The 26,085-nt window shown below is 41.4% G+C and overlaps 1 protein-coding gene across 1 annotated transcript; it reads right to left on the bottom strand.

Annotated features, from left to right (window-relative positions):
- Window positions 1-1,199: 1,199 nt before the first annotated feature.
- si:ch211-195b13.1 (STKc_SGK domain-containing protein) lies at window positions 1,200-19,127 on the bottom strand. Its single transcript, XM_060847238.1, has 13 exons — window positions 18,886-19,127; window positions 18,250-18,325; window positions 17,078-17,153; window positions 16,929-16,972; window positions 16,504-16,561; window positions 16,084-16,167; window positions 15,488-15,619; window positions 14,050-14,162; window positions 12,453-12,576; window positions 8,822-8,917; window positions 7,433-7,588; window positions 6,790-6,879; window positions 1,200-1,389 (listed from the first exon to the last, which is right to left on the bottom strand). The coding sequence occupies exons 1-13, from the start codon at window positions 18,953-18,955 to the stop codon at window positions 1,219-1,221; spliced, it is 1,290 nt and encodes a 429-aa protein (XP_060703221.1). The 5' UTR covers window positions 18,956-19,127; the 3' UTR covers window positions 1,200-1,218.
- Between the last annotated feature and the right edge of the window lie 6,958 nt (window positions 19,128-26,085).

The raw sequence follows: 26,085 nt of genomic DNA, 5'->3' as shown, positions 1-26,085 counted from the left end.
TGCCGCATCCCATAAGGATGGTCTTATCAGTATCACATGAACTTCTTCCAACTACATTACAACTTAATTTAGACAATCTATTCTCTATCAATCATTGCTGTCAAGAAACAAATACTTTAATAAAATCATATTCTCCACCACTTTTCAAAAATCTATCCTTCCTCCTATAGCATGCGCTTTTTAAATGCCATTCATTGAGATTGATTGAAATCGACAGATTTGATGTTATTGTGATGGCCCGATAGTCATCTTGATTTAAAAGAAAATCTTTGATTCCTATCATGTCGTGAAAAGTCTAGAGAATTAGGAACAATCTGGTACAGAGTGTTTATCTAACCTGATAGACAAGTAACTGCATTACATTTTGTGCAGAAAGACGAACTGTAGTCTTCTGTGGGTCAAAGGTTAACATCTTACAGCTACTGCTGTTCAACTTTATTTCAATGCAATTTTGCTGCCTAAAAGAGTTCAGTCCATGCAATACCAACAATTTCCTCAAGTGTCACAACTTCTGTCTAAAATAATAAAATATACTCTTGTGTAAGAAGGACATTTGTAAAGTCTCGATATGCTGGTATAAATTTTCTTGGCGCAAGTGGTCCTAACTATTGTCATTAATTCAGTCAATGACCAGACTAACAACTTCTTCATTTCAGTGTGGAATGCAAGACATTTTCCTGTCTGTTGAGGGTAATTTTGTGGATGGGCTTGTGTGAGCAAATGCCATTTTCCTTCACAAATCTCAGAAGTTCTTTTTCTGCCAAATTCTTGGATTCAAAAAGTGTGAAGAGGACTGCTATTACAGTGGCTCAAATTGACAGAGCTTTTTGGTACGATATTTGACATACTTTGCTGGTTGGGTAGACGTCATCTACCATGATTAACTCTGACGAATGTACTACTTAGTCATGATGTATTTCAGGTGAACACTCAGTCATTCATGAAGCCCTTTTTGTATAGTGTTGCCAATCTGAAAGGGAAAAATTGTGTACATAAAGTTCATATCAAAAACTTTGAACGCAAGTATACAGGATCTATTCTCTGAAGTGGTTTCCTGAACTCTACACAGGAAGATTCATACTCCTACAGAGAAACTCTTCAAAAAAGGGGATTGAGAGGACAGCTCTCATGATGTAAGGTGCACAATGTGGAGAAGGTTTCTACCTCGATTGTTCTTTGCCATTTAAAACACAAGGGCATTACACTTGACCTCATTTATTATAGGTAGGTACCATCTCCAGGAGGAACATAGGAGAATCCAAGGAAAGCTTCAGCAGCCTCTCGAGCACTGGCTGTAATCAGAAAATCTTCAGGTGAACTTGCAACTGAGGTTGGAACAGGTTGTTCGGTAAATTCTGGGTCAAAGTGTTGAAGATCAGTTGGTCCAAACTGAAGGAGAAAAAAAAAGTAATTTTAGGATGAATGCTTTATTTTTCACAGCATCACAGTAAATAGAGATTACGCTTAGAGCATGTGCGCTCAAGACAAAATACATTTATGAAGTCCTTTCAATAGCTATTCAAACATTATGACGACCCATTTAAATCAAGTAGGGTACAATCAGACTAACAAAAGAGGGAAATATGTATCTTTACACAGCATGGAAAGGCTCGGGAACCTAACTGCAGGCAAAGCAGATAAAGGGGACAGAGTCAATGGAAGACTGATGGTGTTGTACTTAAACAGTAGAGGAACCTCAATTATCTGAAGGACATGGATAGGGAGTATTTCATTTGGTTAAATCAAATTCTGGATCAAATGCCAGATAACACTTTAGCTGAGCATCAGAATCTTGCTATTTTGCCTGATAATTCAATATTCGGCTAATTGAATGCTGGATAAATATAGATTCCTCCATATGCAAAACAAAGCAAAGGAGTTTGTTGCAGAGACTGAAATTGGTAGGTATGAAGTTGTGGGTGTCAGATGTAGCTGCAAGGAGATCAGGGCTAGAAATATCCAAGGATACACATTCTATCTTTGGGGTAGTCAGATGGGGACATGGTAGCTGTGTTAGTAAGTAGTGACAGATTTGGAAGGCATAAAATCTGTGGGTAGAGTTGAGGTGTCTCCAAAAGGAAGACGGACATTGAGAATTGTGAACAGGCCTCGTAGCAGTAGGGAGAGGTGAGGAATAAGTAAATCAAAACATAGTAATTATAGTTGCCTCTCATCTTTTCTAAGTTTGGGAGTGCTTCTACATGCAAGTGGACTGGGAAATGTAGCTTTGCAGCAGATCTTAAAGGAAAGGAATGGTGGAATGTCTAGGCGATTTTTGGTAAAGCCCACTAGGGAACAGGCAATTCTGGATTCGATATAAAATGAGGCAGACTTGGTGCTTCAGGTCAAGGAACCCCTTGGGACCAGTGGACATAATAAAGAATTCACCCTGCAGTTTGAGGGAAGAGAGGCTGGAATCAGATGCAATAATTGAGTAAAGACATAAGGGAGGAGCTGATCGAAGTTAATTGGATGGGGAAGACCATGGAACAGCAATGGCAGGAGATTTTGCAGCAAGTCAAAAAAAGGCAAAAATTCATCCCATAGAGGAAACATACTAAAGGGAAGACAAGGCAAAAAAAAAGGGACAGCATGAAAGATTAGTGGAAAGCTGGAGATTGAGAAAATACAACTAAAACTTGGAGATGAAGAAATAAGCTAGATAGCAAGAAAATTACAAGATTTTTAAAGATATCTGACAAAGGTACATGAGCACAAGTGAATATTGGACTGCTGGAAAGGGAGGCTGGACAAGTCATAATGGGAACAAAGCAATGGTAGGGAGTAGGTATTAGTGCTTTGCAACAGTCTCCAGTGGAAGATACTCACTACACAACAGAACAGAAGTGTATGCAGTGGCCATCCCAAGGAGATGGTGCTGGAGAAGCAGAAAGGTTTGAAGCTGGTTAAAATGGGAAAGGCTTCAGAAATCTGAAGCACAAGTAGTGACTTGAGGGTATCCTGAACAGAGACTCCCAAGATCAATATGCAGGTTCAGTTAGTGTTTAAGATAAATGCAATGCTAGCACTCATTTACAAGAGCAGAGATGTACTGCTAAGGATGTGCAAGGCTCTGGTTAGAGTGCATTTGGAATATGGTGAGCAGGTTTGGGCCCAATATGTAAAGGATAGATGTGCTGGCATTGAAGGGGGTCTAGAGGAGGCTTACATGAATGAGGCCAGGGATGAAGGGATCATGAATGGTTAAGGACTTAATTCTTGCAAGTACAGACCCAGAGGATGTGGCCAGGAGTCTCTCAAACTCAGAATACTGAGAGGTCTGGTAGTGTATGTGGAGATGTTGTTATTTCCACCAGAAGAGCCAAGGATTTGTGGCCACAGCCTTGGTGAAGGGATGACCCTTTAGAACAGAGGGGAATTTCTTCAGCTGGGAGTGGTGAATCTGTGGAATGCAATGACTAGGTCTCCACAGCCCTCTGCAACAATGAGTCTATTAAAGACAGATAAGTTACTATATTTTACATTAGGATTAAGTCTCGGCACAACATCGTGGGCCTGAGGGCCTGTTCTGTGCTATACTTTGTTATCTCTATAAGATGATGATCTATCCATTAAGTCTAGGTTTGTTGAGGATGTGTTGTCTGACTACTAAAATGCCACAGGAAACAGCACTTCATTTTGAAGAGGTGACAAGTAGGTTAGACCAGGGAAACCCAGTGGATGTGGTCTATCTAGACTTTCAAAAGGCCTTTGATAAGGTGCCACATGGGAGGCTGCTGAGCAAGGTGAGGGCCCATGGTGTTCGAGGGGAGCTACTGGGATGGATTGAGGATTGGCTGTCTGACAGAAGGCAGAGAGTTGGGATAAAAGGTTTTTTTCAGAATGGCAGCCGGTGACAAGTGGTGTCCCGCAGGGTTCAGCATTGGGGCCGCAGCTGTTTGCATTATATATTAATGATTTGGATGAAGGGACTGGGGGCATTCTAGTGAAGTTTGCAGATGATACGAAGTCAGGTAGTACTGAGAAAGTGGGGAGGCCACAGAAGGATCTAGACAGTTTGGGAGAGTGGTCCAGGAAATGGCTGATGGAATCAACGTGAGAAAATGCAAAGGTCTTGCACTTTGGCAAAAAGAATAAAAGCCTAGACTACTTTCTAAATGGTGAGAAGATTTGTAACGCCAAAGTACAAAAGGATCTGGGAGTGCTAGTCGAGGATTCTCTAAAGGTAAACATGCAGGTTGAGTCCGTGATTAAGAAAGCGAATGCAATGTTGTCACTTATCTCAAGAGGGTTGAAATATAAAAGCAGCGATGTGCTGAGACTTTATAAAGCTTTGGTTAGGCCCCATTTGGAGTACTGTGTGCAGTTTTGGTCCCCACATCTCAGGAAGGACATACTGGCACTGCAACATGTCCAGCGGAGATTCACACGGATGATCCCTGGAGTGGTTGGTCTAACATGAGTAACGGCTGAGGATCGTGGGATTGTATTCATTGGAGTTTAGAAGATTAAGGGGAGACTTAGAGACGTACAAGATAATGCATGGCTTGGAAAGGGTGGACGCTAGGAAATGGTTTCCGTTAGGCGAGGAGACTAGGACTCGTGGACACAGCCTTAGAATTAGAGGGGGTCAATTCAGAACAGAAATGCGGAGACATTTCTTCAGCCAGGGAGTGGTGGGCCTGTGGAATTCATTGCCAGAGGGTGCAGTGGAGGCCAGGACGCTAAATGTCTTCAAGGCAGAGATTGATAATTCCTCGAGACAACAAGAATCTAAGGGCTACGGGGAGAATGCTGGTAAGTGGAGTTGAAATGCCCATCAGTCATGATTCAATGGCAGAGTGGACTTGATGGGCCGAATGGCCTTACTTTCACTCCCATGTCTTATGGAATGCACTCCAGGTACATTCCCACTATATATAATAAGCATGCTCATGAATAGACAAATTGCATCCACATGACAACTAGTCTAAATAGGGTAATGTTGGGGTACTGCTTTACTAATGCAGATAATGGTAGTAGAAATTACAAAATACAGTAAAAGTTCTTGTAATGGAGAAAAGATTCCCTTGCATGAATCAGTCACTAAAAATTCATATTGTCAGCTAATACAAGTAATTATTTAGAACTTATCAAAATAATTCTGGCCACAAATTATAATTACATTCAGAAATCAAGTCTTTAAGTATTCAGGTACTGGCTTGGGAGGAGTGGAGGGAAAAAAAAACTTTTAAAAAAAAGTAGTTTAATTTTGAAAGAAAAAGTCCTGCTTGTTTAATCTCAAGATTGATGCATTCTTGGTGAATCAGCCTGAGATTGAGATTCCTGATGTGTAGCCACAACAGTTTCCATCCAAAATAAGAGCCGCCCTCACAATGTGAACTAAAAGTTGGTATTAGTGTAAAAGATGGCTATTATCTTCCTACACCTTTAAGTGGAAAGTGGAAATGATTGTGCATCCAAAACCTAGAACAAAATTAGCAGCTATTTGAAAGAGTACCAAGTGTCCTTATGTTGACACCCTTCACTATCAGTGTATTGCACACTTAAAATTTGCAACAATAATATGCTTATCAATTGATAACTGGAGCGGGCAAGGTGCCTTACAGCAGTTGATAAGTTAGATTATGCCTCAAATTACTCCTAAAGCGCATTAATCTTCCTTTTACTGCAAAACAATTTCCATAAAATAGCAATACCAAGAATTTACAGCCTGTTTTACTACAGCAAGCATTGTGCTGTTTACAAGGGTTTGCCTGCCAACTGCATGTAAGCAGCAAGTTTATTAAGAATAGAGGTGCATTGAATAGCTTGCTCAAATTGTTAAATGAATAGATTCTGGATGAAATGCCATGGTAATCACATTGAAGCAGCTGCTCACATCTTGTTGCAAACTTAAGACCCAACTTTGTCTGATCTTAGGAAGACCTTCAAACTGGTATCTACAACAGTTTAGCATGATGGATTAGGGGCAAACAATTAAGGCTAATTTTGAGCCTTAGGCTAAAAATCATGCAAGGCACTGTTGAATGGGTCTGGTCTTGCTCTCTGATAAATTATCCAGACCAAAAAAAAACTCTCCCATCTAGAACCCAATACATTCCAAACCTGCAAACCCTAGCAGCTATAAAGACAGGTGCAGCAAATACGCAGACACACCAGATGAAAGTCAGGATGGTCTATTTCATTGTTTTGGGTCAAAAATCCTGGCATTCCCTTCCTATATATGGACTGGAAAAGTTCTAGAAGGAAGATAACCACCAGTTTCAACTGCAATTAAGGATTGACAATAAGTGCGACCTAGTCAGGAATGCCCACATCTTGCAAACAAAGAATAAAAAGCCGATTTGAAGGGAGCCCAGAGTAGCTGAGATCGCCCCACATTTGCAAGAGATTGGAGCAAACCAAATTCCGGTAACCAGTCCTTTGATCCACTATAGATTTTACATGGTGGTTCGGAGTCCAGTGTTAAACAAGCGTAAGGAGAAATATTTCAATTTGAAATAAGATTTAGCAGCTTGAGTTATTCTCTCTTAAAAAAACGTTACACCACCCCTTCAACTAGATAATGAATAAGAGAACTTAAGCATAAATACTAGGCAAACTTTTCTAACCTTCACAAAGTAACACTTCAAATCTATTCTCATATCACAAGAATAGCTACTGGAGGAAGGCATTATAAAAAGCTATGGAAGCCAAAATTAAGAGTAATTCAAATTGAAGGAAGGGTTTTCTTTTGTAAAAGAAAACTGAAGTAATTTTCCTTATTCCACACCCAAACATATACATTTTGACTGGAATAGTCAAATATTGGGAGATTCTACTCACCACTGTTGGTACAAATGGAGGAGAGATTTTCTTAGCTACAAGGTCATCCCAATTTATTGGTGAAAAGAACGAATGAAGCTTCAGTTCCATCTGTGGAAGAAAGAAAATGACATCCAAAAATACAAAGAAAAGGGATTACAAAATATGTTAACCAACAAAGAAGGAGTTTATTCAGTCAGTGATTGGATTTAGTGGAGGGTTCCCCACAAGGGGAAAACAACTCAATTCCATTTAGACTGACAAGGAGCTTATGCCAATAAATGCTCAGCATCTTAAAGGAGAGTCAAAGCCCTTAGGAAAGTAGATGCAGGGTACAAACTAAACACGCAAATTGAATACACAGTCATCATGCAGTAGCTCTTGTGCTTGCATGCTGTAACTGACAGCAACACCACAGGATGGGTCAGGTTTGTGACTTAAAAATGAAACAGGATAAATTATTTGTCAATTTGAGTGCAAAGGAAATTAGGAGATTCAATTGAGTGACATTATATTGATACGTATCTGGTAATAGAATGTGACTAATATTTTTTTTTTAAAAAGTTACCTTGCCTCTGCCAAGTTCAAAGGATGCTATGGTTTGCCATTTAAAAATTTATGAAACAAAACCCTGCCTTCCCCAGCCCCAAAACAAAATACTTACAAAGTCATTCTCTGCCCCCAGTCGCTGCATTCGGTCTTTTTGGAGCAGTCCTATTAAGAGTTCTTGGGCAGAGTTTGAGACATTGGGTTTAAGCTGAAGTGGCTTGTGTAGGATGTTGTTGTACATTTCAGCTGTGTTCCGGCTGTAAAACGGGGGCTGAAACACAAAGGGTAGGATGAGTACATGTGCATGCAGACTCAGCTTTTGAATTGAAACGGAGGTTCAGTACATCAAAAAGGATGAAAAAAAAAAGTGAAAGAAAGTCAATGTTTGGGGCAGGCAAGAATTTTTTTTTAAAAACCCAAAGCAATGTTGTGCTCTGATACACAATTTAATGCAATCCAATTATTCTCCCTGCACACATTTAGAATCAACTTTAATAATGCTTCATCTACTCAATTGCTCCAGTATACATTTGACTGTTCTACATCATGTAATTGGGATTGGAGAAATTTTGTAATGTCATGAGCTACACACCACTGCGTTTGTACGAATAGGGTGGGGTTGATGTAGAACATTCTAGAAGAACACTGCACAGGAACTTGGACACATGTAGACAAGACATTAAGGAAGGATTAATTTAAAGCTACAAGGCAGAGCTGGTATACCTAGGATCATATGTCATGAATATTTAGTATTCACATATAATGTCTAAGTCAGAGCACAGTCCTTAACGTTATACACTTATAAAGTGGTTTGATTTAAGGGTTTAATCACAGTTCTTTTTACAGCATCCTGTAAATGTTTTGGATATTCTGAACTGTTGATAAATGTTTTAAAAACAGATGTTATCCAAGGTATTCTAAATCAGAGCAAAGTGAACTCTAAAGAAAATACTTCTGCAAATTATTTTAGGCTAATCTATTATTCAGAATTAACATTCAGATCTTAGCCAGGAGATTGCTAAATGCCACTTCAAAACAGTCCCTGCTCTGGATATTGGATTGAATTCCAGCAAGGCAGCTGGGCTCCGGCAAGTGCAGAGCCCAACCTAAGCATAGGAGTTCTTAGTCTTAGCTGCCAACAGGAGGTGGTACTCCAGACAGGGGAAGCTACCTCAGCTACCCCTCATATCCAAAGAATAGGGGAAAAGATTTTTTTTACATCTAAAAAAAACAGACAGGTCCATTGTTTAACCTCATCTGAAATATGATACCATGAGCAATACTCCAAGTCCTGTAGTGATTTGCCAGGTTACATTATACATTCAGGTCTCTGGAGTGGGACTTGAACCCATAAGCATTTATTGAAAAGACATTACCCTCTAATCTAACCATCTGTCCCTCTTGGAAATGCAGGACTATGTTTGCAATTCCAAGGCAAGTAAATACATTAGAATTCATTTGGCCTTTAATTAAACCCAATAGGTCATGGATAGCAGATACCTACCAATCCATACAGCATTTCATACAGCACAGATCCTAGGCACCACCAATCAACTGTTCGATCATAAGATTGCTTCTGTAACACTTCAGGTGCCAAATACTGAAAGACAAGTATTTATATTAGAGACATTTACAAGATATCTTGCTCTTTGATTAGATTAGACTTACAGTGTGGAAACAGGCCCTTCGGCCCAACAAGTCCACACCGACCCGCCGAAGCGAAACCCACCCATACCCCTACATTTACCCCTTACCTAACACTACGGACAATTTAGCATGGCCAATTCACCTGACCCGCACATCTTTGGACTGTGGGAGGAAACCGGAGCACCCAGAGGAAACCCACGCAGACACGGGGAGAACGTGCAAACTCCACGGTCAGTTACCTGAGTCGGGAATTGAACCCGGGTCTCAGGTGCTGTGAGGCAGCAGTGCTAACCACTGTGCCACCGTGCTTTGGTATTACATACTTCAAGCACTCCTCCCAAACCAAGTCCTAGCTATGATAATTTCAACTAGTACTGGGCCACTTCATGAATGTTGGCTCCCATCAGGAAATGGAAAGGAAAGTTGACAATCACATTACAAATCGAAACACTATTTAAATTTGTTGTTGTTAAATGAGGGTTCTCCAAATCCTCCAAGATAAAACTACAAAAGACTTTAAATACAATTGCTCCAAAAATATGAAGTGGATGATTGATTCAATTATCCTGCACCACCCACCTCAAAATTTCACAATGTATGCAGAGAGGAAACCATTTGAGATTTGTGGACTGTTCTGTTAAACAGATACCCAATTTTCCAAACATTGTTCATAAAGGGACTCACTAATATTTACAAGGACAGCCAATTAGAGGACATCTTTCCCAGTTATTTGCATACATTTGCTTTCCTCAGGATTAATGCGATAGCAAGTTATTGAGGATTGCACTGAGTGCTCGACAGTGGGGAAGTTGGTGGAGGTGACAACATAGGTCTAGGTTAAATATACACAAAAATACGTTAATGCTAGACAGACTGTCAACATGTCTATCAAGGGCAGATCATGTCTGACAAATTAGTTCTTTGACAAGGGGACATTGGTAGTGTATGAGGGTAGTGTGTTGATGTTATATACTTGGATTTTCAAAGTACTTTATGTGGTGCTTCATGCCAGGTTGGGTAGCAGATTAGAAGTGTTTGGATTGATGGGTCCTTGGCAACATGGATTAGAAATTGGCTGAAATAGAGGGTAGGTATTGATGGGTGTTTCTCAGATTGGAATGTAGCTGAAAGTGGTGTCAACCAGGGATTGGTGTTGGAACCTTTACTTTTCTGCTTTATACAAAATGATTTGGAAATGGAGGTGGAGGGCAAAAATCTCAAACTTGCAGACAATACTAAGCTAGGAAGAACAATGAATTGAGAAGATGACACTGAGCAACTTAAAAACAACAGACATTGACACATTGGTCAAATGAGCAGACACCTGACAGGTGAAGTTCAAATGCAGAGAAACAAAAAAAAAGGTAATATTATTTTGGTAGAAGAAACAGAAAACAGGCTCAAAAATGGTACAACTTTGAGGGGAGTACAGGAACATAAGTATCTTTGGGTTCACATGAAGGTGTGAAGGTAGCCAGGCAAGTTGAAACAAACAGTTGTTAAAGCCCATAGTCTCCATTTCTAAACCCAAGAATCCAATGTGATGTTATGTCTTTACAAATCATTGGTCAGACCACATTTGAGTAATGTATTCGGTTCTGGGCACTTTAAGCAATGATGTTCAGTAACCCTGTAGGTGGAAAGGAGATTTACAAGAATGGTATCTAACATTCCTCTTCGCTTACATCAAGGAAAGAATTAGAGAAATTGGGCTTATTCTCATTGCAACAGAGATGATTAAGAGGTGACCTTTTTGAAATGTTCAATAGACAATAGGTGCAGGAGTAGGCCATTCGAGCCTGCACCGCCATGCAATATGATCATGGCTAATCAGTATCCACTCCCTGCCTTATCTCCATAACCCTTGATTCCACTCAGAGCTCTATCCATCTTTCTTAAATGAATCCAGAGACTGGGCCTCCACTGTCCTCTGGGGCAGAGCATTCCACACAGCCACCACTCTGGGTGAAGAAGTTTCTCCTCATCTCTGTCCTAAATGGTCTACCCCGTATTTTTAAGCTGTGTCCTCTGGTTCAGAAATCAACCATCAGGGGAACATGTTTCCTGCTGCCAGAGTGTCCAATCCTTTCATAATCTTATACGTCTCAATCAGATCCCCTCTCAGTCTTCTAAACTCAAGGGTATACAAGCCCAGTCGCTCCAGTCTTTCAGTGTAAGGTAATCCTGCCATTCCAGGAATTGACCTCGTGAACCTACGCTGCATTCCCTCAATAGCCAGAATGTCTTTCCTCAAATTTGGAGACCAGAACTGCACATAGTACTCCAGGTGTGGTCTCACCAGGGCCCTGTACAGCTGCAGAAGCACCTCTTTGCTTCTATACTCAATCCCTCTTGTTATGAAGGCCAGCATGCTATTAGCCTTCTTCACTACCTGCTGTACCTGCATGCTTGCCTTCATTGACTGGTGTACAAGAACACCCGGATCTCTCTGTACTGCCCCTTTACCCAAATTGATTCCATTGAGGTAGTAATCTGCCTTCCTGTTCTTGCCAAAGTGGATAACCATACATTTATCCACATCTGCCATGCATCTGCCCACTCACCTAACTTGTCCAGGTCACCCTGTAATCCCCTAACATCCTCATCACATTTCACCCTACCACCCAGCTTTGTATCATCAGCAAATTTGCTAATGTTATTGCTGATACCATTTTCTATATCATTAACATATATTGTAAAAAGCTGCGGTCCCAGCACAGATCCTTGCGGTACCCCACTGGTCACTGCCTGCCATTCCGAAATGGAGCCGTTTATCACTACCCTTTGTTTCCTATCAGCCAACCAATTTTCAATCCAATCTAGTACTTTGCCCCCAATACCATGCACCCTAAGGAGGTTAGTGAGTAAACTATGAGGAACTTTATCAAAAGCTTTCAGAAAAGTCCAGGTACACTACATCTACTGGATCTCCCTTGTCCATCTTCAGAGTTACATCCTCAAAAAACTCCAAAGTTATAAACAATTTTAAATTGCTGTGTCAGTAACTCAGGGTCACAATTTCAAGACAGTAAACAGGATAGCCAGGAGTGAGAGGAGGAGGAGCTGGAAAAAAGCACAGTCAAGCAGCATCAAAAGATGGACATTTCAGGCAGGACCCTTCATCAGGAACTCAGTCCCCTTTCTCCTCCCTAGTCCTGATGAAGCATCCCACTCAAGACACCAACTCTCCTGCTGCTTGACCAGCTGTGCATCTTTTTCCCAGCTTCACATTTTATCAACTCAGTATTTCCAAGGTGAGAAGCTTCTTTACTCAGCAAGTTATAGATTTGGAATTCACTGCCTGAGAGTATGGAGGATATGAAAGTGAGGAATTTAAGAGGGTCTCCGAAATTAGGGCTGGAGAACAGGATTAATTGGGTAGCTCTTTCAGGAACCAGTGCAGGTATATTGGGTCAAATGGCCTTTCTTGTACTATAAAACGGATTCTATAATGCCACACCATAGGAAGCAGATTTCCTGTCACTTACCTCTGGGGTACCACAAAATGTGGAAGTGGTTCCATTTGGTTCTACTCCTTCTTTGCACAAGCCAAAATCCGTCAGCACTACGTGGCCCTGAGAGTCCAGGAGAATGTTTTCAGGTTTCAAGTCTCTGCATTAAAAACATGGATGGTTAATAACTTAAATCAATGCAGGAGTACAGATACTTTTTTAGGTCCTTAGGGGAAGAGAGGGGAAAGAATAGAATAGAAAAAAAAGAGTCCTTAGGCATTATAGACAAAAATAACCTCAACTTAGAAAATATGGCTCAAGATAACCCATGGCATAAGAAAGGTTTTTAAACATGCAAGACAATATTAACTACAAAAGAGGCAGGAGTTAGATGTACAGTATGGAAACAGACCCTTCAACCAACCAGATATCTCAACCCAATCTGGACCCACCTGCCAGCACCCGGCCCATATCCCTCCAAACCCTTCCTGTTCATATACCCATCCAAATGCCTCTTAAAATATTGCAATTGTACCAGCCTCCACCACGTCCTCTGGCAGCTCATTCCATACACATACCACCCTTTGCATGAAAAAAAAGTTGCCCCTTGGGTCTCATATCTTTCCCCTCTCACCCTAAACCTATGCCCTCTAGTTCTGGACTCCCTGACCCCAGGGAAAAGTCTATTTGTCCTATCCATGCCCCTCAATTTTGTAAACCACTAAAGGTCACCCTTCAGCCTCTGACCCTCTAGGTCAAACAGCCCCAGCCTGTACAGCCTCTCCCTCTAGCTCAGATCCTTCAACCCTGGCAACATCCTTGCAAGTCTTTTCTGAACCCTTTCAAAGTTTCATGACATCTTTCCAATAGGAAGGAGACCAGAATTGCACACAATATTCCAACAGTGGCCTAACCACTGTCCTGTGGAGCTGCAACATGACCTCCCAACTCCTGTACTCAATACTCTGACCAATAAAGGAAAGCATACCAAACGACTTCACTATCCTATCTACCAGCTCCTTGAAAGTGAGTCGCTATGAACCTGCCCTCAAAAGGTCTCTTTGTTCAGCAACACTCTCTAGGACCTTACCATTAAATGTATAACTCCTGCTAAGACTTGCTTTCCCAAAATGCAGCACCTCGCAATTATCGGAATTAAACTCCATCTGCCACCTCAGCCCATTGGCCCATCTGGTCAAGATCCTGTTGTAATCCGAGATCACCCTCTTCGCTTTCCACTACATCTGCAATCTTACTAACTGTACCTCTTATGCTCGCATCCAAATCATTTACGTAAGTGACAAAAAAAAAAGGGCCCAGCATCGATCCTTGTGGCACTCCACTGGTCACAGGCCTCCAGTCTGAAAAACAGCCCTCCACTACCACCCTCTGTCTACCTTTTGAGCCAGTTCTGTATCCAAATGGCTAGTTCTCCCTGTATTCCATGAGATCTAACCTTCTATGGTACGCAACCTGTTGATACCCTAAAACTAGTCAGCATTTTAGCATTAACTTAAAATTAACTGGTCAGCCCACAACTTCATCAAGGAGGTATATCACTCAATTGCACAAAGTAAAAATTTTAGCTTTCATGTACATGTAAAAACTGTTGGTTACAGACACAGTAACATACCTGTAAACAATATGCAGGGAATGGAGGTAGCCTAGAGCACTGGCAATCTCTGCAGCATAAAACCTTGCTCTGGGTTCCAGGAACACATGTTCCCGTTGAAGGTGATAGAACAGCTTTTAAAAAAAGAAAAAAAAAGTTAATATTCCAAACATTTACCATGATCAGCACGGTGGCTCATTGGTTAACACAATGCCTCACATAAAACAGGGACTTGGGTTCAATTTCAACCTTTGGCAACTGTCTGAGTTTGCACATTCTCCCCCTGTCTGTATGGGTTTCCTCCATAATCTAAAGATGTGGAGGTCAGGTGACTTGGTCATGCTAAATTGCCAAGTCAGGATTAAATATAGGGTAGGGAAATGGATCTGGGTGGGTTACTTTTTTTTGGGGGGGGGGGGGGGGGGGGGGGGTAAGAAAAAAGAAGAGGAGGAGGGGGAGATGGACTGGTTGGGCCGAGGGGCCTGTTTTCATACTGCAGGGAATCTAATCAGCTACTTGCCTTAGAAGATCGAATACACCACACTGAATGGTCAAAAAACACTAACACTGTTCAGGAAAACAAAAAAATTTTAATGTATTTGGAATATGAAGTTAAGAATTTGAATAGGCAAGCCCATATTTTCACCCCAGCCCCTAGGTAGAGTATGCAAAATAATACTCGTCTCTGGGACTCAGTACATGTGACAATGATAAATCAAATCAAAAATCTTCCACCTTATATAAATTTACTTCCCGTACTTATTCTGTCCGAAACAATGTCACCAATTGTACTCGATAACTTCTACATTTTATCACAGCTGTCACACACATCTAAAAAATACATTTCTGATTAGAGGGAAAATCTGTCCTAACCCCAATAAGGAAGAAGGAGAAAAGCAATTTGCCTAGCTACACAGACTGAAATTTGCCCAGAGATACTGAGAATAAAGAGAACTTTCCCAATGTACCATGCAATGCTCATAGGAAAACTGAGCACACAAGCACTTGCTTCAAAATGGTAGCAGAAAGAGAATGGAGTAACTAAAAAAGTGATTTGAATCAGTTGAGTTAATTTGCAAATCAAGTGCTCAGTTGAATACGATTAAATGGTCTTGCATCACATCAAAAAATATGAAATCACAAGCAACCGGCATCCTTAAAACAAAAAAAACACAAAACGATCAAAGTAAAAATCTTTGTCAATGGGTTGTTTGTAGAGGATATTGCAGCCAACCTTAAAATTTGCCAGCTGGAAATTCTCAAAATGCCATCAGGAATCAGAGAATAAGTAATCCAGGCAGGAATCTAGCCAAAGTCAGTTTATCATCAAGACACAACTTAAGACGCCAACCCAAATGGCTTGGCAAAATAACTGGTATGGATAAGCATTAGAAGAGTGCGATATTAAGGACTTTAATGCTACGAGCATCAGTGAAATACTTTTGTGAAATCTACTTACCTCACCACCATTCACATAGTCCAGGACAAAGTAGAGTTTGTCTGTAGTTTGAAAGGAATAGTGAAGCCCTACTAGGAAAGGGTGCTTCATATTTTTCAAAAGGACACTGCGTTCAGCCATGATATGTTTTTGCTGAGAAGGAAATACAAACATTTAGCCAGGTCTTGAAACAGTATAATTGTAATTAATAATTTGGGGCAAAAAAGTTAGTGAAACAATAAGTCAGCTGACCTAGACAGGGGTTCGAGCAATTTTTGGTTCATTTCAGCAGCCCTAATTAAACAATAAGACTTTCTGCTTGAGTAATGTTGGAGTATGCTAAGCCAAGGTTTAGCAAGTGCAACTCTTACAGTCTCAACCATTTGTTTGATGGCCACCAGAGGTCAGTAATAATGAAGGGGAATCTGAAGTTTGTTGCTTCATGCAGCATTGGAGAAGTGTGAGAAATACAGGTTTAACCTTGACATTCTATGATCGTCAAACATTAATAGTTTTAAGAGTAAACCTAAAAGAGGAATTATTGTCCCAAACTCTCCATCATCCCTCTATCACTTCTCCCTACAATCAATCTTAAAAAAAGTGTGATGGAACCTCACCTCTTTCTTCTTCAGAATCATCTTCTTCTGCAAAACTTTTACTGCAAAATATTTTTCGGTTTCTTTGTGCTTGGCAAGAAGTACCTAGAAAGAATAACACCCATTGTCAAATTGCATGATTCAGAAATACATCTTTCCATTATAAATTAGATTTTTAGATTACTTACAGCATAGAAACAGGCCCTTCAGCCCAACAAGTCCACACCGACCCTCCGAAGAGCAACCCACCCAGACCCATTCCCCTACTTTTGCCCTTTCACCTAGCAGTACGGGCAATTTAGCATGGCCAATTCACCTAACCTGCATATTTTTGGACAAATTAAGACAGATTAAAGCATTAGTTGTAAAATTTAGTGACAAAGAACACTAATATTGCCTTTTAAAAACTGTATTAAACAACAATCAGAATCTTGCACTAACCTTTCCAAAGCTGCCTTTGCCAATTATTCGAAGGTAGTCAAAGTCTGAAGGCTTCACACTGTATGTACAAAGAAATTTTAATCAGGAAAGAAATATTAAGAATGAGAACTTTGTCTTTCTTCTAAAAGAGCTCTTTGTTGGCATAACCACAAGTTAGATTCCTAAACAGCTACTCAACGGTGATTGATCTACAATCTAAAAACTGCTGCTCTTTAAAGATCATTCTATCAGGGTCCTTAGTGTCTTCTGAGACTTTCAACAGGAATTTGAAATTTTAAACTATCTGACAAATCAGCACTCCATTATTACTATTTGATTTGAGCCCAGAAGCTAATGGGTTTTGTTAAAATGGACGAGGAGATGTCAACCATTGAACCAGAATATACATATTTCGAAACCTAGAAAGCAGTATTCAACAGTCTTACCTATATGTTGTAGAAAGGTCAAGTTCTTCTGAACCAAGGCTCGACTGCAGTGAAATAAAATGTTTAAAAGTTGTTAGGCTTGCTATTCAGATGACAATATGCACTTTCAAATTTTATTTAAAAATAAAAAACTTAAGACACATACTCACTCTGTTAGAATTACAATAGGCATCTGCCTCATCTGGCTGGCTTTGGTCAATGTGTAAGAAAACCCGAACATCAGGGCTGCAAAATATATACATGCACACACGTGGTTCAGTTTCAAGATGAATAGGATACTAGAAACAGACAACATTATGGGCGACACGATGGTACAGTGGTAAGCACTGCTGCCTCACAGTGCCTGAGACCTGGGTTCAATTCCCGACTCAGGCGACTGACTGTGTGGAGTTTGCACGTTCTCCCCGTGTCTGCGTGGGTTTCCTCCGGGTGCTCCGGTTTCCTCCCACAGTCCAAAGATGTGCGGGTCAGGTGAATTGGCCATGCTAAATTGCCTGTAGTGTTAGGTAAGGGGTAAGTGTGGGGGTATGGGTGGGTTGCGCTTCGGCGGGTCGGTGTGGACTTGTTAGGCCGAAGGGCCTGTTTCCACACTAAGTAATCTAATCTAATCCTAACAGTTTTAAACACTGACCATTCAAACACAGGTTATATTAAAAAGGCAAAACAAGTGGACTTTCTGATTAATGACACTGACAAATTCTATTACTACTTTCAGGCACACTTTCCCAATCGATATTACTTTCCCAGTCATGGCCTGAGAGAGGCGCTATCTCCTAGATCTCAGCATGATTAGTAATTCCAAACTTGTGATAGCATGAGCCAAATGAGCAAGGTTTGATTTGGATGCTGTATATTTAAAAAGTACAATCTCTCAACAAAAACACGTTGACATTAAAGTATTTCGAAAGCAATGCCCATCAGTGCAGTGGACAGGGCAGCTATTTTGCCTAGCTAGCTCCCAAAAGCTTGAGAATGACAAGTTTTGTTTTTGAATACTGATTATGCAGCAGCTTTGGATAGAAAACAGAGAGCCGCCTCTTAAAGTGTAATATTCTGGGATGTCTGATTTATACCTCATCCAACAGACACTAGCCTTGCATCACGTATTGGTTTCAACTAGAGAGAGTGAGAAAACCAAGATATGCAACTCAAGATTAACCCAAAATAGAGGATTTTGTTTCAATAAAAGTCGCAGTATCAGACTAGAAACATTAGCTCAACTCTTTACTCAAATCGTGCCAGACGCGAGTTTCCTCAGCGTTTTTGTTTCGAGGATTAAGATTACTAGTTAACTGAAGTTAAAATAAATAAAAACACTTACTGCTGGCAAATCTGCGGGTTAGAGACCAATTTCTGTATGAAGTCATTCAAGCCCATTTTACGTTGCTTTATAAATGCTGGGGGTTTAAAAAGAATGCCATCAAAACTCACTTTAAAACGACTCAAATCCTTTCACTGTGGTCAAATTTATTTAACATAAAAACACCACCCTGACGAACTTGGAGGCTATCATTTAGAATTCGTGATACAGTTTAAATGCTTAGAGAAAGGAATGTTCATTATAATACGTTACGCAACTGATTCTGCCAATTCATGATTCACGGGAAAGGCTGGGAGGTTGCATATCACTTAGGTTACAGCAACTTGCAGTTTTACACTGAACGCGATTAAGAAACAATCGAAGTCCCCAAATTACAACACATCGGTTTTAAAATACCAATGAACTGAGTTGACTAAAAGGCTACAGACATTTTCAACACTTCGTACATCATAACCATCTTGTTCAGAAGGAGATATTTAAATATTAAACGATCGGTTCGGCAAATCTACGATAGATCTATCGTAGTTACAGTCAAGCGCTGACAACTCCCACTTCCTAATAGAGGGGTGCTGACCTTTTTGTTTAAGTGGGGCAACTATTTAATATACTGTACACACAGGACTGAACATAACATACCAGTTAGAAATACGACGATGCCTCTCATTTTGGAATAGGTGAAGTCACTTGCGGTTTCAGTCACAGCCATGTTAGTATCAATCCACAGGAGCACTCGAGCCGACTACAATGGGATAGAATGGGAACGGGGTGGTGGGCGTAATTAATCGCTTCCAAATTTAAGCCGGTCTCTCCTACTACCTGGGACCGGCGGACTGAACATCGGGCCTCGCCTGGAGTGCCCTTCTTATAGCCGCGCAGAGAGAACCACTTCCACCCCTACCACCCAAACCCCGCCCCCTTCCTGCGTCACCATCGTTACTGCGGCAACCGCGCTCCTGAGACGACGGTAGATGGCGTGGCCGTGGGGATCCCCGCCCAATAGACGCAGACGATTGGTCGGTCGCTCGCAATTGGCAACACCACGTTCGATCGCTTCCCTCTTTGAAACATCAATCAGGCGAGGCTCGTGAATGACATGCGGAGATCCTCCCTCCCCTCGGGACAAGTGTCTGGTCACAAAACCCCGACAGTCTCAATGATTTTCAAGGTTTGCGTAAAGATGTGTAGCTCAGGTGCCGGTTGTTGTAGTTCTGGGTATGTTCTCCGAGTTGGGAAGTTGATTTGAAAACGTCTCTTCTTTTCTAGGTGATATCCCTCCTGTGCAGCGCTGCTGAGGCTCCAGAGCACTGAGGATGAACATATCGGCAAACATTCCCACAATTCAAATCTAATGATTTACAAAAAGAAACTGCTGGAAAAACTCAGCAGGTCTGACAGCATCTACAGAAGTTCTGAAGAGTCTCGAAATGTTAACTCTGCTTTCTGTCCCTGGATGCTACCAGACCGCTGAGTTTCTCCAGCAATTTTTGTTTTCAGATCTCCAGCATAGTCATTTCTTTCATGATAAAGATGTATTCTTGACTGCAGTTCAGAGTATTTAAATAAGGCCATCGAGATACTAGTTAGCCATCAAAACTCACTTTAAAACGTCTCAAATCCTTCCACTGTGGTCAATTAAACTTAAAAACACCACTCTGACGAACTTGGAAGCTATCATTTAGAATTCATGATACAGTTTAAATGTTTAGAGAAAGCATTTTATTCTCAAATTGATGGCTGCAGGTGTCAGGAAGCGGGTATTGCTGGGTCTATTTGAATGGAATGCTGAAACTCGAGGATCGATCCCTCGAACAACATGGATTTATCTTTCCAGCAATGTCAATTTTGGGTTTACAGCAATTCCCAGCATAATTTTTTGCATAATTCGCAGGGTGAGCGTGCGAGACTGTCCGCACCAATTTACACGTGGATACAGGAGCTGCGATCATTTTGAACAGATCTTGAAAAGAATAGGCCAGGCTCATCAATTCAAAGGCTCGAGGCGGTTTATAATCATGGTAATACCATCACTGCAGAAAACGCCAGACAAATCAATTTGAAAGTAGCTCACGGGTTGCACCAGTAGAAAAACCGCGGAAAATAAAGAACATTGAAAACAAATCAGAGCAAAGGAGCAGTCGTACGTCGGTTCAAAGTATATCCCCCCACTGCATTGTTTTCATTCATCGGAAACCTCAGCTGATTAAACTCAAGAAGATTAACACAGGTACATCCGGTTGTACTGCATAAACACACAGCCCATGTGTGTAAGAATAAGCAAAACTTAATGGAAATCATTAGAACGTTATGGTGCAGAAGGCCATTCAGTCTTCGAAAGGGCTATTCAAACAAACACACTCCTAACCCATAACCCCGCACAATTATGCCCTCCAAGTGGCTGTTCAATTAACCTTCTTCAAAACAAACGACTGGTTACACGGTGCTGCACCTATAATGCTATGCACTCACATTATTTTGTGTTTTGCATATGCATGCAGCTCCCAGTAGGAGATCATTTTAACTGAACCAGTCTGAACGGAGGAGACGAAGGGGGAAGGGCGTGAGTCATTATCGGATGCTGCTGACATTTAAGAAAAGAATTCGAAAAACATACAGGCGTGTCTTCAGTATTAGATTTAACAGTTTGACAACTTGCGGGCAAAGTACGTTTATGTGTTGGCAGCCGTTTCCATTCAGACAGCTCGAAGATGGAAATTTACTGAGAGGTTGAGTAATCCAAAAAAAAACCCGAAAAATACTTCATTACTGAAGGTCAAACTGCAGTTCAGGCGGAAGGGCATTAAAAGTCCCCCGAGGATTTAATGTTCTTTATTGATGCAGACTGGATTAACCAGTTGCTGACCAGTTCAGCGCCAAAAACCTCCTCAGATACCACAGTCAACAGAAAATCTGTAAAACTGCGCGAATTTTTACCCAAACACGGTCGTAACTGAGAATGTGTGCAATCACCGAGACCAGGTTTAATAACCTTAGAACCAACGCACCGTGAATTCGAGGTGAAATCTCTATTGGATATTCCAGCAATTATGAAATGATTCCGGTTCAAACGATGTGCGATTGCCACAACCAGAGAATGCAAACTGCCAATTAAAAAAAAAGCTGATTTTCCAGCATGAGTTCTGAGTGCCTTCGTTTTAAACTAAAACGCATCAATGCAACGTTCGATGTAAAACACAATTCTCACCAACGAATGAGGCTTTTCCATTTGCTGTTTTCATGCTTGTTTCTTCCAGACCAACCCTCTGCACCGCTCGTGTTGCTTCCTACTTATTGGTGTTATGTAAGGCACATGTTACTCAACGGATTGCCAGCAGTTCACGGGTTTTTTTTTGAATTTCACTTTTATTTAGTGGGATTGGGCGTCCTTAGCTACCCTTGAGAAGGTGATGAGCTACCTTCTTGAACCGCTGTGGGTTGACGATTCCAGGCTTTTTACCCAGCAGTAGTGGAGTAACCGAGATATTTCCAAGTCAGGGTGGAGGGGAACTTGCACGTGGTGCTGTCCCCATGTATCTGTCCTTCGAGATGGATGTGGTCATGGGTTTGGAAGGTGCTGTCAAGGATCTTTGAATTTCTGTATTGCATCTTGTCGACAGTACACGCTGCTGCTACTGAGCCATTTAGATTACCCAAATAAAAGGTGTCACATTCAATTTAACATGGTGAAACATGGATATTAGTAGTAATTTAGGAAAAGTAACAGAGAAGCTGACTTTTGTATAAACTATATTTACATGTTGGATAAAAGCAAAATACCGGATGCTGGGAAACAAACAAAAGTGCTGGAGAAATTCAGCAGGTTTGGCAGTTAGTGTTTTGAATCTGACATAACTTCCTCAGTGTAACATATACAGGGATTGGATGGATAGTTTGAAAAAAAAACAAAATTCTAGACAATGGGAAAGTAAGTAGGGGTGAGATTACTTTGTGTTGCTTTCAAAGAGCTGGGAGAGTCATGATGGACCAATTGGCTGCTGCTGAGCTCATTGACAGACAGTCCACATGTCAATGTAAAATTCTGCATTGGGCCAGAGGGTGAACTTCCCTGTCACTGTTCAGGTTTTATTAGATAATTAGAACACAATGAATGTCAGAACATAAGAAATAGGATCAGGAGTTAACTATTTGGTCTATTAAGCCAGCTCTGCCATTCAATAAAATCATAGCTGATCTGCCATAGGCCTCAGCCCTCTTACACAGCAGCTCATTGTAGCCATTAACTGTCAAAGTTCAAAAATCAATTACCTCCTTTTTAAATACTTTCACTGATTAGCCTTGACAAATGCTTGAAAGGGATAAAGAAATTCAGTCATTCACTACTGTTTGGAAGAAGAAATTGCTTTATATGTCAGTTCAAATGAGTATCCCCTTATTCTGTAATAATGTTCCTTAGTTTGAGATATGGGTAGAATAGGGACAGGATTGGCTGTTGCAGGTTCCACGGTTTAAATGTTTTAGTAGGGTCAGAGGTGGGGGTAAAAGAGGGGGAGGTGTGGCATTGCTTGTCAAAGATAGTATTACAGCGGTGGAAAGGACGATGGATGAAGACTTGCCATCTGAGGTAGTTTGGGCTGAGGTTAGAAATAGGAAAGGTGAAGTCACCCTGTTAGGAGTTTTCTACAGGCCCTCTAATAGTCCTAGAGACGTAGAAGAAAGGATTGCGAGGATGATTCAGGAGAAGAGTGAAAGTAATAGGGTGGTTGTTATGGGGGACTTTAACTTTCCAGATATTGACTGGGAAAGCTATAGCTCGAGTACGTTAGATGGGTCGGTGTTTGTCCAATGTGTGCAGGAGGGTTTCCTGACACAATATGTGGACAGGCCAACAAGAGGTGAGGCCATACTGGATTTGGTTCTGGGTAACGAACCAGGCCAGGTGTTAGAATTGGAGGTAGGTGAGCACTTTGGGGACAGTGATCACAATTCGGTGACTTTTACTCTAGTGATGGAGAGGGATAAGTGTGCATTGCAGGGCAAGAGTTATAGCTGGGGGCAGGGAAATTATGATGCGGTGAGACATGACTTAGGATGCGTGGCTTGGAAAAGTAGGCTTCAAGGGAAGGGCGCAATCGATATATGGAGCTTGTTCAAGGAGCAACTATTGAGTGTCCTTGATAAGTATGTACCTGCCAGGCAGGGCGGAAAGGGTCTTGTGAGGGAGCCGTGGTTTAATAAGGAATTGGAATCCCTTGTTAAAGGGAAGAGGGTGGCCTGTGTAAAGATGAGGCATGAAGGTTCAATTGGGGCGATTGAGAGTTATAAGGTAGCCAGGAAGGATTTAAAGAGAGAACTAAGAGCAGCGAGGAGGGGACATGAAAAGTCCTTGGTTGGTAGGATTAGGGAAAACCCAAAGGCTTTCTATATGTATGTCATGAATAAAATAATGACTAGGGTAGGAATAGGTCCAGTCAAGGATAGTAGTGGGAAGTTGCGTGTGGAGGCTGAAGAGATTAGGGAGACACTGAATGAATACTTTTCGTCAGTATTCACTCAGGAACAGGACATTGTTGCTGATGTGAATATTGAGTCACAATTAATTAGAATGGATGGCTTTGAGGTATGTAGGGAAGAGGTGTTGGAAATTCTGGAAAGGGTGAAAATAGATAAGCCCCCTGGGCCTGATGGCATTTATCCTAGGATTCTCTGGGAAGCAAGGGAGGAGATTGCAGAGCCATTGGCCTTGATTTTTATGTCCTCGTTGTCTTCAGGAATAGTGCCAGAAGACTGGAGGATAGCAAATGTGGTTCCCTTGTTCAAGAAGGGGAGTAGGGATAACCCTAGTAACTATAGGCCGGTGAGTCTCACTTCTGTTGTGGGCAAAGTCTTAGAGAGAATTGTAAGGGATAGGATTTATGAACATCTGGATAGGAATAATGTGATCATGGATAGTCAGCATGGTTTTGTGAAGGCCAGGTCGTGCCTCACAAACCTTATTGAATTCTTTGAGAAGGTGACTAAGGAGGTGGACGAGGGTAAAATGGTAGATGTGGTGTATATGGATTTCAGTAAGGCGTTTGATAAGGTTCCCCATGGTAGGCTACTCCAAAAAATACGGAGGTATGGCATTGAGGGTGAGTTGGAGGTTTGGATTAGGAATTGACTGGCTGGAAGAAGACAGAGGGTAGTAGTTGATGGTATAGGTTCATCTTGGAATGCAGTTACCAGCGGTGTTCCGCAAGGATCTGTTTTGGGACCATTGCTGTTTGTCATTTTTATAAATGACTGGAGGAGGGACTAGAAGGTTGGGTGAGCAAGTTTGCGGATGATACGAAAGTCGGTGGAGTTGTTGACAGTGAGGAAGGATGTGGCAGGTTACAGCAGGATATAGATAAGTTGCAGAGCTGGGCAGAAAGGTGGCAAATGGAGTTTAATGTAGCTAAGTGTGAAGTCATTCACTTTGGTAGGAGTAACAAGAAGATGGAGTACTGGGCTAATGGTCAGATACTTGGTAGTGTAGATGAGCAGAGGGATCGTGGTGTCCATGTACACAGATCTCTGAAAGTTGCCACCCAGGTAAATAGTGCAGTGAAGAAGGCATATGGCGTACTGGCTTTTATTGGTAGAGGAATTGAGTTCTGGAGTCCTGAGGTCATGTTGCAGTTGTATAAGACTCTGGTGCGGCCGCATCTGGAGTATGTGTGCAGTTTTGGTTGCCATACTATAGGAAGGATGTGGAGCCACTGAAACGGGTGCAGAGGAGGTTTACCAGGATGTTGCCTGGTATGGTAGGAAGATCGTATGAGGAAAGGCTGAGGCACTTGGGGCTGTTTTCATTGGAGAAAAGAAGGTTTAGGGGTGACTTGATAGAGGTGTACAAGATGATTAGGGGTTAACCATGAGAACCTTTTTCCACATATGGAGTCAGATACGAGGGGGCATAGCTTTAAATTAAGAGGTGGTAGGTATAGGACAGATGTCAGGGGTAGATTCTTTACTCAGCGAGTCGTGAGTTCATGGAATGCCCTGCCAGTAGCAGGGGTGGACTCTCCCTCTTTATGGGCATTTAAACGGGCATTGGATAGGCATATGGAGGAAAGTGGGCTAGTGTAGGTTAGGTGGGCTTGGATTGGCGCAACATCAAGGGCCAAAGGGCCTGTACTGCGCTGTATTTTTCTATGTTCTATGTTCTATCATTATCAGAAACACCTGTCAACATTTATCCTGTCAAGTCTCCTCAGAACCTTGTATTTCCAATAAGATCACTCTTCACTCTTCTAAACTGAATGAATAAAGACCCAACATGTCTAATCATTCTTGGTAAGTCAGCCTGGTTAGTCTCTTTTGAAATGCCTCCAATGCCAGTATATCCTTCCTTAAAGTAGAGGCCAAAGCTGTATATAGTACTGCGAGTGTGGACTGACCATACGTGGTACAGCTGTAACAAGACTTCCTTCTTAAATGTTTGAAGGTTTCTGTATCTACCACCCTTGCAGAAAGTGAGTTCCACATCCCCACCACTGGGTGAAATAGTGTTTCCTCACCTCTATTCTAAACCTTCAGCCCCTTACCTTATCTATCTTAAAAATGCCTCAAGTTGTCTTTCCCATCACCCTCATGTCCCAGTCAGATCACAAATACACCTCAGTCAGAAGAGGGAACTGAACTCTGAGTTACTAGGATCAATCTAATCGAGCAACTATCTAGCCAGCTGAGCCACCTGACAGTTGTTAGAAATACTTATTAAAATTGCCGTTTTCTTGGGAGTATTACTTGTGATTGACCTCCTTAGTTACCAAAAGGGAATAGAAAACTTGTAGTCTATAAATGGAAAAAAAACTAACATTAAAAACAATAATTTCTGATGAAGGGTTACTGAAC

This window comes from Hemiscyllium ocellatum, chromosome 30 (genome assembly GCF_020745735.1).
Source record: "Hemiscyllium ocellatum isolate sHemOce1 chromosome 30, sHemOce1.pat.X.cur, whole genome shotgun sequence".
Taxonomy (NCBI): Eukaryota; Metazoa; Chordata; class Chondrichthyes; order Orectolobiformes; family Hemiscylliidae; genus Hemiscyllium; species Hemiscyllium ocellatum.
Note: the sequence above shows the minus strand (reverse complement) of the source record. Positions and strands in the feature narration are given on the sequence as shown.